This window comes from Falco rusticolus, chromosome 4 (genome assembly GCF_015220075.1).
Source record: "Falco rusticolus isolate bFalRus1 chromosome 4, bFalRus1.pri, whole genome shotgun sequence".
In the NCBI taxonomy this organism is placed as follows: Eukaryota; Metazoa; Chordata; class Aves; order Falconiformes; family Falconidae; genus Falco; species Falco rusticolus.
The window spans coordinates 23,369,681-23,388,572 of NC_051190.1; the positions used below are offsets into that span (position 1 = coordinate 23,369,681).

At 47.7% G+C, this 18,892-nt stretch overlaps 1 protein-coding gene across 2 annotated transcripts in view; it reads left to right on the forward strand.

Annotated features, from left to right (window-relative positions):
- Nucleotides 1-692: 692 nt before the first annotated feature.
- Nucleotides 693-18,892, forward strand: part of LMCD1 (LIM and cysteine rich domains 1) — a 36,264-nt gene continuing 18,064 nt past the window's right edge. Inside the window, exons 1-3 of one of the 2 annotated variants that reach the window (XM_037386061.1) lie at nt 702-787; nt 8,082-8,152; nt 18,211-18,299. In XM_037386061.1, coding sequence (XP_037241958.1) covers nt 18,211-18,299 — 89 coding nt within the window. In that variant the 5' untranslated portion in view covers nt 702-787; nt 8,082-8,152. Of the gene's footprint in view, nt 788-8,081; nt 8,153-18,210; nt 18,300-18,892 lie in introns of both variants that reach the window. The other variant, XM_037386060.1, reaches the window with a different exon arrangement.

Consider the following 18,892-nt stretch of genomic DNA (forward strand, 5'->3'; position numbering starts at 1 on the left):
TCAGGCCCAGCAGGAGCTGGCAGCAATGACTGTTGAAAGCTGTAGATTTTGCCACTTCATGGGAAAAAAGAGCCCAAAAGGTGATAGATGGTCATTCAATGCTTGATATGCATTGAAATAACAAGAGAAACACAGTTTCAGAGTTTCTTCTGCTAAAAACATTTCACATCTGTCTGCTGTGATAAACTACCCAGGACATTCCTGTCTGATACGGGAAATCCGTTTTCCCTGCGCTTAGTGTCTAAGCTTGGGACAGAGGGACAGCCCCTGCTCAGCCAGGAGAGGCGACTTGGCTTGAGAGCTGCCAGCTCCCTTCCAGCCCGGCCAGGCCAGGCCAGGCCTGCATACCGTTCCCTACCCCCCAGGCGCCACGCCTGAGGCTCCATCCCCTCCACACTCCTCCCCAGCACCGCCGCTTTGGGACGAAAACGCTTTAAAATCACTAATTTTTTTCTTTGCCCTCCCCGCCCCCCCCCCCCTTTTTTTTTTCCTCCCAGAGCCCCGGGCGCCGTGGCGGGGTTGCGGTGAGAGAGAGCAGGGGAAACCACTCGCGCGCGCTGCGCGCCTTACCCAGCGAGCCCCGCCCCGCCGCACGCCATTGGGCAGAAAAGTTTGTCTCCGGTGGCGGATTGGCTGAGGGCGCCTGGGGGCAGCAGCCGCCGCCAATGAAAGGCAGCGGTCGGGCAGCGTGCCCGGGCGAGCGGTGGGCGCGCAGCGTAGAGGGGAGCGCAGCATAGAGTGGAGCTACAGCGGAGCGTAAGCAGCGTGAAAGACGGCGGCGTGCGAGGTGGGTGTGCGGCTGTGTCTCGACCGGCCGAGACACCCCCTTCCGCGCCTCCTGTGTGCTCCCCGCCCGGGCAGGGCTCGGAGGAGCCCGGGGCGCGGCTGCGTGCTCGGGAGACCGCGCTGGGCTGTGCGCGGCGGGGCGGTAGGCGCCACCTGGGAACCGCGGGCACAGGCAGGGCTCGAAAACTGTATTTTTTAATGTTTTTTCCCCGTGTCCCGTGCTGTCCCGCAGGCTGGTGGGGACCGGCGTCAGTGCAGCTGCTCACCTCCAAAATTCTGCTTGTTCAGATACACCCGGGGGGCTGCCGGCCCCGCGGCTCCGGGCGGTGCGCGCCCCTGCAGCCCCGCTCCGCGGCAGCGCCCCGCTCCGCTCCTGCCTCCTGCGCGGCCCCACCGGACCCGCGGAGTCCCCGGCGCAGGGCGCCCCGCCACCGGCCCTCTGCCGGCGGGGGGCGAGCAGCTGTGGCAGCAGATGTGGAGCAAAGGCAAGTCACAGGGAAGCGATGTCACAGAACGTGACTGTTAAGCGAATTGTTAAGTGCTCGGGGTTAAGAGCAGGCAAAAGTGATCTCCGAAGTACTTGCATTTTTCCTACCCCTTAGCGGAGCAAGCCTAGCTGTGTGTTGTGGCCGTGTGGCCGCAGTCGGGGTCTGCCCAGCCACAGCATCGCAGTGTCCTGTGATGCATCTGGGTTTGTTCATATTTCTAGACCAGAAATCCACTTCAGCAAAGCTTTTGCTGGAAAACCAATGGTTGTTGTCTAAGGTCACTTCTGTGAGACTCGGGCCATCACTGCCCTGAGCTTGTGGCCTTGGAGGGAGTTGCTTGTCTCCATTTAGACCCTCTGGAAGGTGTTTGCGCCTCGTGCTCAGGCTGTTGGAGGCTTGCTTTCCCCAGGAGGTCCTGGGGCTCTGCCACAGTGTCTTCTCATGAGCGAAAGAACCAGAATAACTGAAAGGCCCTCTTGGCATGGCGTTAAGCTGAATAGGAGGGATTTTAACTGCTAAATAAAACATGTGGAATGGGTTGTCAGGGAGCAGCTGCTCTTACGACCTTATGTGTTCTACCTTTGTCGCTGCATAATTAGGAGATGAGTTAAACACCTAACATCAGCACTACTGGGTTTCAACATTGTTGTAATCCCATCTCTCCATGCCAGATGGCCCTGACCAGCCAGTGCCGAGTGCTGTGCCCCACGACTGGCCTCCATGGGTCTACCATTGCACAGGGGCACTCCCAGACCTTCCTGGTGGGGAATGGCAGGCACTCTTGTTGAGTGAGAAGTTTCTTGCCCATGCTGTGCTTGGGGATTCCTCCCTGAATGTCAGGATGAGGAGTTCAGCCCATCTGCTGTTGAGGCGGTAGCTCCCTCTGTCTCATTAGGTTTGGACTGTGCCAGTGCTGGATCCCAAAGAAAACTGCTGGGTTTTGTTGAAGACTGGGTGCTCCTTGCAGGCTGTCCCAGGGACATTTTGGTGCTTCGCAGCAGGGCTTGCTGTGTTGTGGCGTGGGTGGTAGGGGCTGTGCCATGCACTCCCTGTGTCATGATGCTCCTGCTGTCAGTGTGCCCTGCCTGAAATACCTGATGCTTTGAGGTGGGATGGCGGGATTTCTTCTTCCTTTCCTCCCTCCATCTTTCCTGTCCCTGCTGACCCTGTCAGTGCTTGCTGGCAAGAGCAGGGTCCTGTGGGGTGACCCTGTCCCTGCAGGCATGTGGGGGGTGGCAATGGCTTGGCAAGGACCTGCCAGGAAGGTCTCCTCTGGTGTGTCATCCCTGGAGACTTGGAATGATGTGTCCTCTGCCGGTGTGTCCCTGTTGCTGGTAACCCTTGGGCTTGTCCTTAGTGTCCTGGTTGCCATAGGCTCTGTGGGGGGAGCACCTTTGGGTGCCAGCTGGAGGCCCTTGGGAAGCTCTTGCCAGGCACTGAATGGAGATTGATCCCACAAGAGTGAAAAGTGATCCTTTTTCATGGCCAACTGCAGCTGCAGGCTGTGGTCAATCTGTTTTTATCAGACAGCAGCTCAATTCCTGCCATGTCCAGAGCACTGCTGGCAGGGTGTGTGGGGCCTGAGTGGAGCAGGGCCCCAGCCAGCAGCCCCAGCCTGGGGGTCCCTGTGGGAGGAAGCAGAGAAGCAGGGCTAGACATGGACACAGAGGAGGGCTGAGCAAGTCTGTGCTGTGGAGCAGAAATATGCCCTGGCAAAGCAGTCTCTGCTCTAGACCCATCTCTCAGGAGCTTCTCAAACATCATGCACAGGGGATGGAGCAGCGAGGCTGCATAGTGGTACATCAGAGGGCTTACAGTGCACCCTGAAAGACTTGCAAATGCAGAAACCATCCAAGCCTTTCCAAAATGTGTAGTTAAATGTGTAGCTAAATGTGTAGCTCCCCTTGGAAAGGCAAAAGGCAAGATGTCATTTTTCATTTCATTTAAATCTGTGAAGGGAATGGCACAGAGAGTCTGCAGTGGCAGGGTGTAGTTCTGCTGTGAGATCTCATGGGCAGGCAGTGCAGAGCATAGCACCCCTGTGTGGGGCGAGGGAGGGGTGATGCCTTTTGTCCCCATGATTCTGGCAAGCTGCCTGTCACCTGAACTGGGCTTGGTAGTATAAAAAAGTTCCAGCTAGCTTGCACTTCAAAAGGGATATGGAATGACATAATAAAAACAAGAAATAAAAAAAAAATACAGACCCTGGATCACTGTCTGAATAATATATGTCCAAAGACAAATGGGCATCTTTGCAGTAGACGGCTGTTTAATTTCCTGAATCATAAGAAGGCCACTTTTTCTGGGCATGGGGTGGAATACTGTCAAATTTTAATTTGGCTTGGCAGTGTCACACAACCAGTTTGAGCAAGTTGGGGAAGGCAAGTCTGGAACTCATTAGGGCTTGTTGCAAGGCCCTGAAAATTTGATTTTCAATCACTGTTGGTTTTAATTATTCTTGATGTCTTGCCTAGCGTATTATGGGATTCTTTCTGAGGAAATTAAAACAGCATGAGTGGGACAGCATTCTCTTTGGCAAATGAGTTGTTTAGATTAAATTCTAAATGGAGAGTTAAAACTCGAAACAAAGATAAAGCGTGATGGCTGGCATTTTGTGTGTTACTGGAGCTGGTTCAGCTGGACTGTGCAGGCAGCAGGATTTGTGTACTGTTCTCACTAAATTCAGTCCATTTTTGTCAGGAGAAGAAAATAACCCACTAAGCTAAAAGCACCGTTCAAAGCCAAGGTAAAGCTTACTGAGTTAATACAAATTTCGGTTCTTTAACTTCTTCTTTTTTCAGTTCCTTAAGATGTGTTTTTACAAACAGCCAAAGTAGACTGTAGGACAGGAAAAAAAGTATTGCTGCTGTGATAAATCAGTGTATGCAGGGGTCTGGGTGGCTCAGAGGCAGAAGCCTCCCTTTTCCATCAGGAAAGTGTCTGGACACTTTTGAAGATTCCCCCATATTTATCTGTGGACATGCATGGGAATGCTATTAAGGATTGGGAACTTATTGTAAAGCCCAAAAATCTAGAGCTTTTTTTAAAAACTTGAGGAGTACATTGGAGGCTCAGCTTTCTTGTAAACTGTATCCCCTGACTGAGGTGACCAGGATACTTAGCTGAGCCCCTAGCTGTGTTCCCCTCAGCATGGCAAGTGCTTGGGCAGATGGCTGGCTTTGTGTGGAAAGACACTCAGCTCCTAAATAATGGGGTTATGCCCAGAAGTAGTCTCCTGCAGGACACATCTGTGAAATCTCTATTCTGTCCAAAAATGCTTCTAAACAATTTGGCCATGCAGTGATGAAGACGGCAAGGGCTGTAATGGCAGTCAACATGCCTGCAAAGCCATTGCATTGGTAATTTAAAAGGTGCTAGTGCTCATGTTTGTAAACACTGTTGGTTAGCCTACAAGCAGTGGCATCTCTGCTGTTTTTAATATTTTAATATTTTAAAATCTCAGCATTTTTAACAATTAGACCACTGAAAGTTATTTATCCCTTGCAGACTTCTTCCACATTCACCATTTCTGGTTATGGTCTCCACTAGCAGAAGCTCAGAGTTTTGCTATGAAAAGTTGGTGCCTTCTCTGTAAAGCCTCCTTTTGATGGACAAGGGGTTTGGTCCTTGTGTCGGTGACAGGTTATATGTGGCTGGTGGTCTGGGGAGGTGGCTGGATCACCCCGTGTGCCCTTCTTAGAAAGCTGGTTTATACTTGTGGGTCTGAAACCCCTGCTCCAAGAAGAGCATCCTTGTGTTGGAGCCCAAGGGAGGAAGCATTGCTGCAGCTGTCATGGGGAAACAGATGTTGATCTTGATGGAGAAACCTACTTAGCTCTGAACAAGTATTTATAGATATGAAATCATAAAGCAGCACATGGGTTAAAGAGCTGATTTTGGGACTTGGACTCGGAGCTAAGTAGAGTCCCATAAAATACAATTTACAAGTTACAAAATCCCTCTCCTCCTGCAGGGAGGCAGTGTCTGGAGTATTTGTTTAGGCTGAGGATTTTTCTTTTTTTCTTTTTCTTTTTTTTTCTCAAAAAGGAAATATTGTATTTCAGCCATTCAGGAAAAGAGGTATTCAGATGTCCTAGCTTGCAACTATTGCTCCATTTAAAGATGGGGCTCAGAGAAAGGGGAAGATTTCAGGGAGGCTACTTGCAATTTTTGGAGGAGTAAACGCTTCCTAATGCTGGTTACCAGCCGGATTCCTCATGCTCTTACCACCTCACCTACTCCAAACTCTTCATCCAGTTACTGACAACCTCTGAACTGCTCCAGAGCAGTTCTTTCCCTCTGCAATGGGGAGCTCTTTCCTCTTGCTGGGTATGCTGGTTTTGTCTGTGTCCGTGCTTTCACGAGTCAAATGCAAAATGTGTTAAAAGCAGTTGATAGCAACTGCAGTGAATAGCAGCTTTGACTTAACTGCTGACAGATACGGCATCATAAATTGTTAATGTTTAGCTTGCTAGGTGCAGTATCTCAAACCTGCTCAGGAACAACCGTTCTCAGTTGCTCAGAGAGGCAAGGGCAAGGAGGGCCTGCTCTTCCTTGTCCCTGGCGGGTGGGTGATCCCAGTGAATTAAACCAGGCACTAGTGAGCAGGAGTGTGAGCTGGCTGGCTCACTTGAAGGTCAAATGGTGTAAATAAAAATAATAGGGAAATGGAGGAGGGTGGGTGAGTAGTAGAAAATACAGAAAATAGAAAGGTTTTTTGTGCTACTACTTAATTGTGGATGCTGTTTGCTGTAGCTTTGACATGCAAAAATACATGCTTCTAGGAAAATAACTTTTGCTTGTGCCTGCAATGTTAAAGCCTTGGTTAAGAGAGGCACTAAAGCAGCTGGGTGGCTGTTGTATACAAACTGCTGTGCAAATCTCATTAATTTCTAGCGCAGCTGTATGTGTCTAGAAGCTTTAAATGCTGGGGGTTCATTGCCTTACCTGCTAAGAAAATGGGCTAAATTCTGTCAGAATTAGCTTTTACATAGTCTTTTGTAAATTATGCCAGATGGTTTCATTAGGAAGGAGCTTATCATAGGATGAAAAATCTACTGTTATCTTACCCAAGGAACAGAGGAAAGCAAATTTACCCAAAAGCATTGTGGCCGGTTACCCGTGCACTACCAGTATTTGAGGTGGCACAGCCCTTCAGCTTCTGTGTTAAGGTTCAGGGCATCACTAGCCACAAAATTAACTTGAACTTCATTTGCTCTTTCTGAACACCTGGGAACGTGTCACTCAAAACCACTTCAAGCCATTTTCCCCTCTATGTAAGAGGGTAGCTTGTGTGAAGATTATGAAGCTTCAGGCAAAAAAAAAAAAAATCCCCAGTGTTCCCATCACATGTGCTGCCAAGTCTGCTTGGACTTCCAAAGAGCATCTGCGGGTGCCAGCTACAACAGGGAGTCTACAGGAGGACAGCCAGCCAGCTCCTGCCAGCCACATGTCTTAATCCAGAGCATCAGGATATAACAACTGAGCAGTATTTCTCCTAGTTTAACGTACTTGTCGTGGACATTTAGGATGGGAACACAGGCCTACAGCCCCAGAGGCTGGTGTGACAACTTGTCCGAAGCTGTCAGGGCTGCTGATTCACTGTATATTTTCTCTTAAACGCTCCATGCCCAAGCATGGATGGGCCTTCTGGGTTTTGGAGGGGTTTGTGATGGTGGACAGATCCTATGGAAACCTTGGAGCTAATACAGTGAAGCTGCAGTGTGGGAAGGATGTGTTGAAGGAAAGGGATGGTGTCCCTGGCATGCCTCAGCCCTTGTCTGCTCTGCTGTTAAATGCCTTTGTGCTCTTGGGCACATCTTCAGCTTTCTTGTGTCTTGATCTCCTCAGCTGTAAATCATGAATAGTAGAGCTGAGAAGATATTTAGGAGGACTAAATCAGTTGTGTTGTATAGAAATTTGGAAGCAGCTTCTGAAGTGCTATGTGTCAGTGTACCAAGGGACCCCCATTCCTGATGGTCACTCAGCACCTTCTCCTTGTGCCAGAGGTGGGAATGACAAAGCTGGCTCAGCAAAGGTAACTGGTGATTAGTGAGACACTTACCTGAGCAGTCTGGAACTCAGCACCGCTGCTGTTTAATTAAAATTGGGTGGGTGCTTCCTATTCCATACACCTACTCACAGCTTGCTTTGGTTTTATAATTAAGACCCAGTGTCTAAAGCACTGTCTTGCTTGTGGAAAAATCTATTAATCTTATTTTTCAAAGTTTGCCCTTCTCTTATCATTAATTCACACACTGTTAGTGGAGAAAGGAATGCTGCCGACTATGTGCTCTTGGAAGAGCAAGATATTTGCAGAGGCTCTGGTTTGTTGTATCTCTGTCATCCTGTAGGCTGAGATCTGGCAGCTCCATTGAAATAGTTTTCTCAGATACCGGTGCCTTTTCCTGGTCTTTATGTTGGTAAAATAAAAGGCAACAAACTTCTTACTCTGCAAAGTTTAATATCAATAAGTGCTTCCAATATTCCAGATGATAGCAACTCATTCACTGGTGACTTAAATCCTGTAGAGAGAATTAGAAAGTCAGTCTACTGTAAGTGATTATTTTTTTTTTTCCTCTGTGTGTGGTAATTTGGGTAACTGTGCTTGCTCAGAATTTGGCAGGGAACAAATTGCTTTCAGGTCACTATTACAATAGATGTTTTCTGTCTATGAAAATGAGAAGAAAATAAATCAAAACAAACCTTTGCTGTTCTCAGTCAAAATTATAGTAGCAAGTGTGTATATTGATAAATGCATTTCTAAGGGTAGTTGTTTGCCCTTACACAAATTTATTCCACTTGCAGACACTGTCAAGGAGCCCCCTTCTAAAATCCAGGAGAGTTTGTCCAGCACAGCCCTGAGTTTCCCTCTAGAGGTAAGCCCTCCTCTCTGGCATTCAGCTGGTCCAAGGTATGTTTTGAACAGTTTTCTTCTGTGCAAGTACTGGGAGTTGACTCCTGAGCATACCTGAAACTGGACCTCACTGGACATCAGGTATAGCTAAGGAGGATGTTTGGTCATCAGCAGGAGGGAGGGTTGATGTGTTTCGGAAGTGCCAGTTATGCTGCTGTGGCTCTTCTGCTCTGGTGTGTCTGTGTCCTTAGTGCTTACACAGACCAAGTGAAAAGAAGAATCCACATCTCCAGGAGCACCTCTGGAGCTAATATTTAGCATACTTTAGCTGGTCTGAATGCTCTGGCTTTGCATGCAAACTCCCAGGCCATGTATGTTTGGGGTGAGGGACACTTGCACAGGCTGGGCGCAGAGCAGAGCTGATGTGTCAAACTGATGTCATCATAAGAGATGGTATATCTTGTGATACAACTTGATAAGCAGAAGCAGCAAGCATCTTCCCTAATGAATGGCAGAAGGGTGAAACTAGACAGGGCTCTTGCATGTGAGACTTGTGGAGCATCTCTTCCAAAAGAGAGGATGAGCCAAAACAAACCCTGAGGTGACTCAGGCTGACCCTTGTGCCCTCCAGCTGGGACATAGGCATTTCATCCCACCCAGGGCTGATTGTTGGGTTCCTTTAGCATCTCAGTTGTTGTTTTAATGTTAATTTAAGATGAATTAAGTGGGATGGCATCACTGCCACCCAGGAGAGGATTCATTTGGATTCTTCTACATGGTAAAGGGACCTTAAGTCAGTATTTCAGGATCCAGAGTAATTGTTTAAATAGCTAAACAAAGCTGTGTATTTTTTCAGATATATACAGCTTTTACTACTGGGAAGTTTAGGCAAAGTTTTTGGTGCCTTTTGTGTTTATCTGAAATTCTGGACAAGCATTTAGGTTACAGCAAAAGTGTTTGGATATTTTTTTTTTACGTGCACTTCAACTGCACATTGTGAATAGAGAGCTTTAGTGGGTAGCTTAGCCTTCAGCATTGGCATGTGCAAATGCAGGTAGTGATACACTGATACCCCAAGGAGTGTTAGTGCTAACTGCTCTTGCACTCAAATGTGTATAAAGAGCTAGCCAAATGATTAAAATAAAAGGGCCTCATTGAACCAAGCACTTGTGAGTTCAGATTTGTTGGACTGATGTGAACCTTTTGGCAGCATAGGAGCCACTGAAAAGAAAAACATCTTGGTAACTTGACCAGATAACTGAGAAATTTGTTTGGTGCATCTGCTTTTCATCTTGAATTAGGAAATTAAAGTAGGAGTGGGACTGTTTGGCATAGGTTTCTGGTTAGTTCAAAGTGAGCGTTGTCTGGGTGCTGCCTTTACTATATATACATTGATACCTTATTTAAGACTCCCAATAGCATGCAGAGCAGTATGGGCTCAGAACTAGCTTAGTTCTAGGTATAGAAGATTTGGGGACAGCAGCAGGGGCTCTGTTCATTACTAGCACAAGTGTCCTGCCTTGCCTTAAACTGAGGGCAGTTTAATGATGTGCGTGCCCCAGGCTGTGTCCCTGCTGCTGGTGCCCCATGGATTTGTAGAGGTCACCGAGCCAAGTATTTGGCCTCGCTGCCCAAGTGAGGTGCTCTGAAGGAGGCTTTGGGCACGGCCAGGGCAGTGCCCCAGTTCAGCCCAGGGTTTCCATGGGACTGGGTGCTGCTTTGGATGACCAGCCCCACATCATCTAGCAGCAGGCAGGCTTGCTGGCTCTTTTTGCTGGGGACAGTTGTGCCACCATGTCCCTGCACATGCCAGAGAAGTTTTTTCTGGCCAGCAGCTGATGTTACATGCCACTGGTACTTTGTGGAGGGAGTTCAGAAGCCCCTAGCTTTGGTCAAAAGGCTGCTAGGTAGCTCGCCCTTTCTGGAGGAGAGGCAGCTCCACATATGCTGAGAAGGGACAGTTGGGTGCAAAAAATGGTTGTGTATAGTAAGACAATTATGGTAAATCTGCCCAGCCGGAGCCAGAATAGGAAAGAAAATACAACCAAAGAGGCTTTTCATGTGGACGGAGTCAGGCTTTATTCTGCTTTTATCTAAAACAGAACCCCATGGCTGTATTAATATTTTGCTGTTGGGCTTGGCTGACTTTTCTCCTGCAGCCCATGTGAATATTGCTTAGCTTTAACTGATGGTGGTGTTCTCTTTCCAGAGCTTGCAGCATTCCCCATGCTGTGATACAGATACCTCTTCTGTTAGATGTAAATGCTTACACCCTCCAGTTACTGGAAATCCTGAAGGAAGTTTGAGTTGACTCCCTATTATTATGCAAGCTTAGCTCTGTTATAGTCAAATAATGACAACAAATTAATTGCTATCCATCCATATCCCTAAACTCCTCAACATTTGTGCTGAGCAAACTGGTCCCACCCATGTGAATATTGTATGACTTTCCCCTCTTTATTTTTCAGGGACTTTCTTAAAGTTAGAGTTGTTAATCTCCAAAAATTGTTGCAGCTGGATGAACACCACCCAGAGTGTTCATGTGGTCCCTTAGCTTCACTTAAGCTCTCTTCTGCCCTGGCTATGTTTTATTGGGGTAGAGTATCAAATGCCGAGACTCCGTGGGGGTCTTCCAGAGGCTGCACAGAAGGGCTTGTATTGAACCTGCTGTGGGTGCTGGGGAGCACTCTGACTGAGGAGAGGTGAAATGAGGACCTCAGCTCTGAAGGGCTGTTGTGAACTTGTAACTTTTTGTAAACCAGCTTTTCTTCTTTCCTCCCTAAAAAGGAGGAGAAAACATACTTGAGGTAGTTACGTGTCTCCATCGCTGTTTTTAGTCTCCAAATAAGGTGTTGTGCAATAAGTGCTTTCAGGATCCAGAAACCTCTGCAGAAGCAGGAGGGCCTTGCTTTGCCAGGCCTTTCTGGAGCTGTGGCTGGGGCAGCTGGTCCCAAAAGCCCTTTCAGAGGCTGGAGAGCAGCAGGTGACTTGTGCAGCCATGTCAGGGAGGAATAACGCTCCCATGGGGTTACTCTTCAGCCTGCTCTGGTGGTACGTGTGATCTCTGGCATCGAGCACAGTGAGCTGGAGCAGGCCAAGCCCTGCCTCATGTCCCATCAGTCTGCGAAGTGGACTCTTGCAGGAGCATATATGTTCCTGGAAGCTTCAAGTCTTCAACACTCCTTGATTAACAGCCACATCGGCCAAACTTACCAAAATGCAACCTTATTTCAGGCACGAGGTCTTCTGAGGATGCAGCTCTAGAGTAATCTGCCAGCCGGGCTCGTGCCCTACAGATCCATTCCCTGGCATGGTGGCCAGTGCTGTGGCAGACCAAAGGCATGTCTTCTGGCTGAAGCTGCCCTGTGTTTTCTTGTGGTACACGGTGTATATACTGCCAGTGGTGAAACTGTCCTGCTAGGAGATGCCTTGGCTCTTCAGGGTGTCTGTTTCCCATCAGCAGGACTATTAGAAGCTTTCTGTGATTAGACCAAGGTCCCTGTTGAAATGCAGGAGAAAAGAGAACTAAAGGTCTTCCAAGGGAGTAGGTCTCAGTATCCCTGATAAGATAAGGATCTCCTTATTCAGTTATCATCCTTTTGTTACAGGGACTGATTTAGCAGCTGGAGCTGGCTCCACTTCCCTGTGTCCACCTTGTTTGTCACTTAAAGTCCCTGGTCTGTGCTGTGGTCTCATGACATGTAGCATGCTTCTGCTGGAGGTCAAAACTAATTTATCATCTGTCTTTACTCTGTACCTTGTGGTAGTTAAGGAAAGATGGTATAAGGAGCAGCCTAATAGGAAAAGAAAAGGAAGAAAACTAAGCATAACCAAAAATCAAGTGTCAGGCTTGTGTCTGCATTTCTTTTATGCAGTGTCAGTAGTAACTTCTCCAGCAAAGGTGGGTGCCTCTGGCTGGGGCGGGCCAGGTGGTGAAACCGCCCCAGAGGCACATGCTCAGCTGCATTAGATACTGGTCTGCTGTTACTTCCTTAATTTCCTCTCATATCAAACTCATTGAAGTCCTTAAAGGAAAGCAGAAAATTGCTATGGGTTCTTGTGGCACTCTGGGTTAATCTGTGTGCTACAGATGTTCAGAGGGACTTCCTAATTTGCAGTGACCAGAGATAAAACAACCTCTCTGCAAAAGCAGCTATTAGTGGAGGATGTTAGGATGTTAGCTTTCCCCAACTAACCTTTTTCTAAGCTCTGTGAAAATTTTATATTAACATTAAATTTCTTCTACTCACTACTTCATAAAACGATTGGGTCTCATGAACTGAGAATCCCAGGAGCAGTGTGCTGGAGCCACCCTGTACTTCTGTGGCTCTACAAAGCAGAGATGTTAAATACATCCCAAGGCACTTTTTTTTTTTCTCCAGTACTGTATGGTACATCAGCCCGCTCATCACCATCTGTGGGAGGATCTCGGCAGCCATACTGCTACTGATGCTTTTGACAGTGGCCTCTTTACTGCTACAGCTTCAGGCTGCATGTGGGGGGACCACAAAACAATGATGTCTCATGGGGCTCTGTGTCCGTATATAGCCAGTTATACCCAAGAGGAAGGTATTTGTGTAAGTGCAGCTCTAGAAGGGAGGAGGCATTTGAGGGCCTTATGATAGTTGGTGTACCTGTTGAGCACTGGCAGATCTAAGTCCAGCCCATCTGCAGTCTAGAAGCTTGGGCCATTTTCCTGTAGCATTAGCCTGGTTGTTTCTAGAGGAGCCCTCACTGGGAAACACCTAAGTTTAGTCTGAAGTCTCCTCTCTTGGATGTACTAAATCTCTGGCACTGAACAGGTTGTGAGGAGGGTGGAAAGAAGCTACTTCTAATCAGAAGGATTTTCAAGTCATGTGGATGTGGAATCAGTTTCCTCCATGTGCCACTGAGGACAGTCCCCTTGCACCAAATTCAGTTGTCAAACTAGGTTCCAGTATGCCCTTTGGCGAAGGGGCATTGGCCAAGGTGTGCTGGGCTGGTCAGAGAATGATGGTACATAAAAACCCAAACTTCTGGAGTCTCAACAGAGCTGCAAATGGAGAAGGCTGGTGGAGCTGGACTCTGACTTGCTCATAATATCTAACAAGGAGTCAATCTCACCAGACCTGCCTTGAAAGCTGAGTGCTCCTTTCCAAAGGAGTCGTCAAACCTGAAACCAAGATGGAGCCATGTTTGGGTTTTTTCCTTGTCATTTGTCATTATAGGTTCTCTTATTTTCCAGCCACTGAGTGAACTTACCAGTGTCTAGGATGGCCCTGCCTTTGGCCAGTATAATAGTGAACCATGGTATTACTGGCTTATTGCTGAGATTGTTCAGAGATGTTTTTGTGGGTAGAATGGCCTCAATTTCCTATCACTTCACTACCTAAGAATTTCCTCTGCACTGACTTGCTTTCTCTTTTAATAGCAAGAATGCTATAAGACACAAAAAGCCAAACCAGAAATCTTGCAGTGCATTGTATATCTAGTCATGGTAAGCAGAACTTGCTTTTCTTCCAAGCAGTTTGTTGACAAATTTGTTTTAAAGACATTACAAATATCTTCAAACTCTTATCTTAAACTTTAGTATCACCTCATTTAATACTGCTGTTCCCAAATGGCCTTGGACATAGGTGGAGTCTGATAGTGGGGGAGCATTTGCTTCACATTATCTTACTGGGTTTGGGTTTTTTAGTGTTGCATCTTTTTTTATTTATTTTAAGAAATCTCCTTTTATGCATAGTTGAGAAGCCAGAGTGGAGCTGTGAGGAGAAGCTCCATATCTGGGCAGAGAGTCCTGCTGACCAGGCAGCCCAAAGAACAGGCAGCACTGCCTGTTGTGTTTGGCCCCTGCACGGAGATGGAATTGAGTGGCTCAAGCCTCCCTCTGCTTATGACGGAGTGAGGAATAATGCTGTCCTCCAGATAGATGTGGCTGTGCTTCTGAGTAGCCATGAGGAAACGCTGCCCAGAGGGGTCTGAGCCTGTGGGACAAGGCAGTGCAGCAGCTGGTGGGTAACTGCCCTGCCCCCATGAGTATTCACCCAGGCTGTTCCTGCTGCCCTGGCAAGGTCTGCCTATGCCACAGGGATGTCCCTGAGACTTGGTGTCACCTTGAGCTGCCATCTCAGCACCTTCCCCTGCTGCTGAAGACCAGTACCTCCAAAGGCAGAGAAACTCGAACTGTCTCAGGAGCCACATGTTGCCTTGAAGAGCCACTCAAGTCTCACGTGGTTTCCCCATATATTTTCCTATAGCTCCAGACTTGCCGGTAGCTTGCACAGTAAGGAGCCTTATGCTACTGACATCTGCAAACAAGAGTTCCCAATGAGATCTGGAGCTTCTGGTTGCGAAGACATGTGATTCCATCTTGGCTAGAGCAGTGTACAAACAGGAGGGCTGGTAACAAGGTCTTCTGCTGATGTCTGAAGCTGTATGTGGCCAAAAATAATGGCTAGGACTTAGTTGTGTCTTGAGGAAGTGGATTATCAGCTTTTGTTGTATAACCCAAAGGCAAGGATTGCCTGTCGATGCCAATGGGTTGATTCTTCAAGTAGAACAATACTGGTAGATGAGAGCTGAGGCTTTGCTGTATTAAATGTAATCCATTTTACTGTATTTGTTTGGGCTTAGTAAATGTGTAACTGCAACAAGACAACAGTGGAAGTTCAAAAGCAGTCCCTGGGGTGCTGGCAGAGGTGCTGTGCCTGGTCAGTGGGTGAGAAGGTGCCCCCTGCCTCACTTTGGCTGGTCTGGTAAACCTTACAGTGGTGGCCTGTGCCACAGGGTGCCCCTTGGGTCTGAAGCACTTGCCTGGCTTGTGTGTCCATCCATGAGCTGGCTGCTCCGTCCGTGGCTGTGTGGGGCATGAACTGTTTGATTCCAGCTCTGCCAGCTGGTAGGATTCAGGGTGCTCACCCTGCCCTTGGCAATGGACAGTCATGCCCAACCCTTTGTGTGGCAGCATTTGGAGTTGGATAGGTGTCTGGAACAGATCCAGCAGCCTGGACACAGAAGTCCTCTGGCTAACTGGGGTGATGGGTAGTGCCAGCCTGCTCTGGAGCTGGTACAAGGGTGTTCTGGAGAGTGCTGAGTCAGGTGGTACTTCCATGGGGTTTAGATTAAGTAAAGAGCAGTTAACCTCTTGGTTACTGCTTGGACCTTGACATGAAGCAGGAGTCATGTTTGGACAAGTAGAATAAATTACCAAGTTGAATAAATTACTAAGAAAGGGGCTTGCGAACACTGAGGTAGCCCAGCAAAACAGTGGGTTTGTGTGTCACTGGAGGTCACAGGCTGGTGATCACTCTCAAATGCCTGTGAGTTCCTGCGCCAACGTTTCACTAGTTTCTGAAGTGCTGGGTTGTTTTGGGGGGGTTCATATACTGCTTCTTGTTACTAGCAATGCTTTTCCCTTTGTATGCAACAAAACTTTCCCAAATGAGTTTATTTAATCCAGATGTTTGTATTTTAAATAAACAACCATGTGTAGTCCCTTGCCTATACTCAGCTTCTGTCTGACTCATTAAGATCAGAGTCAGTTAAAAAAATCCCATCAGTTAGTAGGCATCTAGCATGTGGTTCCAAAACTGGCAAGTTTAAGTGGGCTTAAATGTCTTTATCTGTTCTGGAGAGCTGGCACGCAGCTGAAGAATCAAAAATATCCTATTTTTCTGGATGTTAGAAGCAGGGTGGAGTATGTGTGCATTTTAAGACCGTTTTTAAGATGTATTTTTATGGGTTCCCAGGGTGAGAGGTCTTTTCACTGGCTTCAAAATATCTGAAAAAACTGTGGGTGAAAAATGAGGTGAAAGCTACGTGTGAAAGCAGACGCACGAATGAAATAGCAGTCCCTTGGGCAAATTAGGCTGAAATGGGCCGTTCCGTAACCTTTGGGCTGTGTTTCTCAAGGATGAGCAGCTTTGTATGGAGACTTAACAGTTTTGTGCAAAAAAGCATGTAAAGGCTTGTCATCTACCTTAAAATTGGCAAGTCAGCTTTCAGCTGTTTCTAGAACTATCTGCTCATAAAAGCTTTTTTCCTTATTAGCAACACTAGGTTTCTCAAGTACATTAAATGTCTTTCCTAACTGAGTGCCATCAGATAACCTTTTCTTTTTGAAGGCTATAGAATATGACTTTGAATGTCCAAGGAGACCTTGAGGTGCCCCAGGTCCATGCAGGAGCTTTGAGGAGCCCAGGAGCTGGTGCTGGAAGCAGGATGGGTGATTCCAGGTGGGGGTGGGAGGAAGGAGCAGCTGCCAGCACCATCACTGGCTTGGCACTGGAGCTGAGCTGTGGAGCCCTGCACTGCTGGGCAGAGCTTAGGGCTGGTCACCAGCTAAGCTGCTGCCTGCAGTGCCCGGCCACCCATGCAGGGTTCCTGCAGAGCATTCTCAAACAGGAATTTGTATTTTCTAGCCACCCACAGCACTGCAGAGTGATGGAGCTGAGCACTTTCCCCTAAATGCATGCTTTAAAAATTACCTCTGTTCTTTTACTGCTATTGATCCCTCTGTTTGCAAATAGGTTTTGGCAAGGATGGCCTCTGCCGATCCCCATGTAAAGCTGGGGAAGGCTGTCCCCTCGCTGCAGTCTAGGGGACACAGGGCTGGCAGCCTGCATGGGCGAGGGATGAGGGCAGCAGGAGGCATGAAAAGTGCTGACTTTAAATAGTGTATGGTCTTGTAATGAAAGACTATCGCAGCACATGGCCTAGATCAATATTGCATAGGCAGGCAACACCCGTCTCCAGCATTAAAAACCTCTGCAGCCTTAACTGTTCTGATGGGCTCTAAATGTGTGTGTGCAAATGAATGAGCTTGAGAGGGATGAAAGGTCTTACACAAAAACCTGACAGATGAGAGAGAGCACAAAAAAAGGTAGGTGGTGTGAGACCTCTGTGTTAAGCCTTAATGGAAAATGCAGACTGCAAGGTCCAAAGTGATCAGAAAATTGCAAGAGATTGACACTCCATAATGCTTCTTAAGGACTTATTAGGTTTTTGTGGAGGTGGATGACCACCCTGTAGCTTAGTCTGTGACTGCACAGGGTCAGATCCATTGAGATGGGGCAAAGCACCAGTGATGCTGCCATTGCTTCTGCAGTGTGTTTGTGTCTTGGGGGGAGGGGACTGTCCTCGTTTTCCTGAGGTCCATTTTTACACGGAACAAATGTGCGTCTCAGACATGAGTCTTGAGAGTTTCTGTAAAAACAACCAGGCTGAGAGAAATTCAGCATCCTGTGATGTCACTTCTCCCTGATGCTTCCTGCAGTACTTTGGTTTTGTCTCCCATTGTACCCTCCTGCATTCTTCGCAGTCAAAAAGCCATGCTTGATAAATCCATGGCACAGACACTAAAATAGGTGGGGGTTTTCCAGTGTTACTGTCTCCTGTTGTGGATTTTTGCACTTCAGTCACCTGCTGGGAGGTTTTAGGACCCTGTGCAGCAGTGAGCACCCATGTGTGTAAGTGACTTTCTTGTGTTTTCGGTGAGCAGCAGAAAGTGCAGCCCTCTTTTCCCCCCCCTTTCCTCCCTATGGCCTTTCCCCACAGAGTTTCCTGTTCATAGTGGAGACTACCCATAAATCTCAGTGCCAGAGGCGTGGAAACATGCCACATTCCTGAAATACACTTGAGCCCCTGTAGAAAGTCCAAGGAGGTCCAAGCTGCAGTAAAGAAAGTTTAGCATCAGGGTATGGCAACACATGTCCATGTCTCACTGCATGAAACTTATGACTTGCACAGATTTATACGCAATATGTAAGCTGAATAAAACCAACCATTCAATGAGTCCTGAAGCCTCTGTGCATGTGATGGTGTGTGTGTGATCAGTGTTTGATGTGCCACCCCCTCTTGCTGTTCCAGATATGCCATCTTACCTCACCTTAAGGTGAAAGCCTTCATCCCAAACATCCCTAAATAAACTTGTAGCAGGTCTGTGTGGACAGTGGTCAAGTGGCAGTTGGGAGATTAGAGGCTTTACAGCACATAAGGTGTGGCTGAAGAAACAAATGTCTGAAGGAATATTAGTCCTCAAGTTTCAGATAATCTTTGAGAATAAAGCCTTTCCAACTCCAGTGTCCTATTCTTTTCCAGATGTCAGTGAGCCAGCCACAGTCGGGAAGAGGTGTGCCTTGTTTACGTTGCAGAGGGACGTGCATGGGCTTTGAGCCACATTCTTGGAGGTAAGTAACATCTTGGCCTTGATGGGCCCTGCCTTGACACTGTCCCTTTGGTTCTGCTGGTATTCAAACTTCAGTGACTTTGAGTGTAAAGAACTGCAGAGCATTTGAGCGGTGTTGGGAGGTGTGGAGAGGACATGATGTCTGGCTAGGACAAGTACTGAGTTGAGAAGGTGCTCGTGCTCTCCATCTCCCTTCCCTCACTGGTCCTGCTCTTTTTTGAGTTGGTCTACTCCACAAGTGTTTAAACCAAGCTTCAGTGGTAGGTTGTTTTTTCCACTTTTGCCAATGTTGCCTGCTCCCTGGGAGTTGAGACTATCTCTGCTAGGTTGGGTGCAGGTCTTGACAGCAAGGTGTGGCTTGAGAGGAGCAGAAAGCTGGGGTGGGAGATGGTGCATCTTGCAGAAGAGTTTCACCTGCCACAGGACTGTCCCTGGCACAATCTTGTGGTTGGTGCTGTTCAGTGGGATGTCAGGAGTGGGGCACGGTGCTGAAGCTGCTGCATGCTGTGCTTTGCACAAGCCCCCTGATGTCCTGCACAGTGTGCATGCTGGAGCACGGATCCTCTGCATGCTGGCCTCCTAGTCTTTCAGATT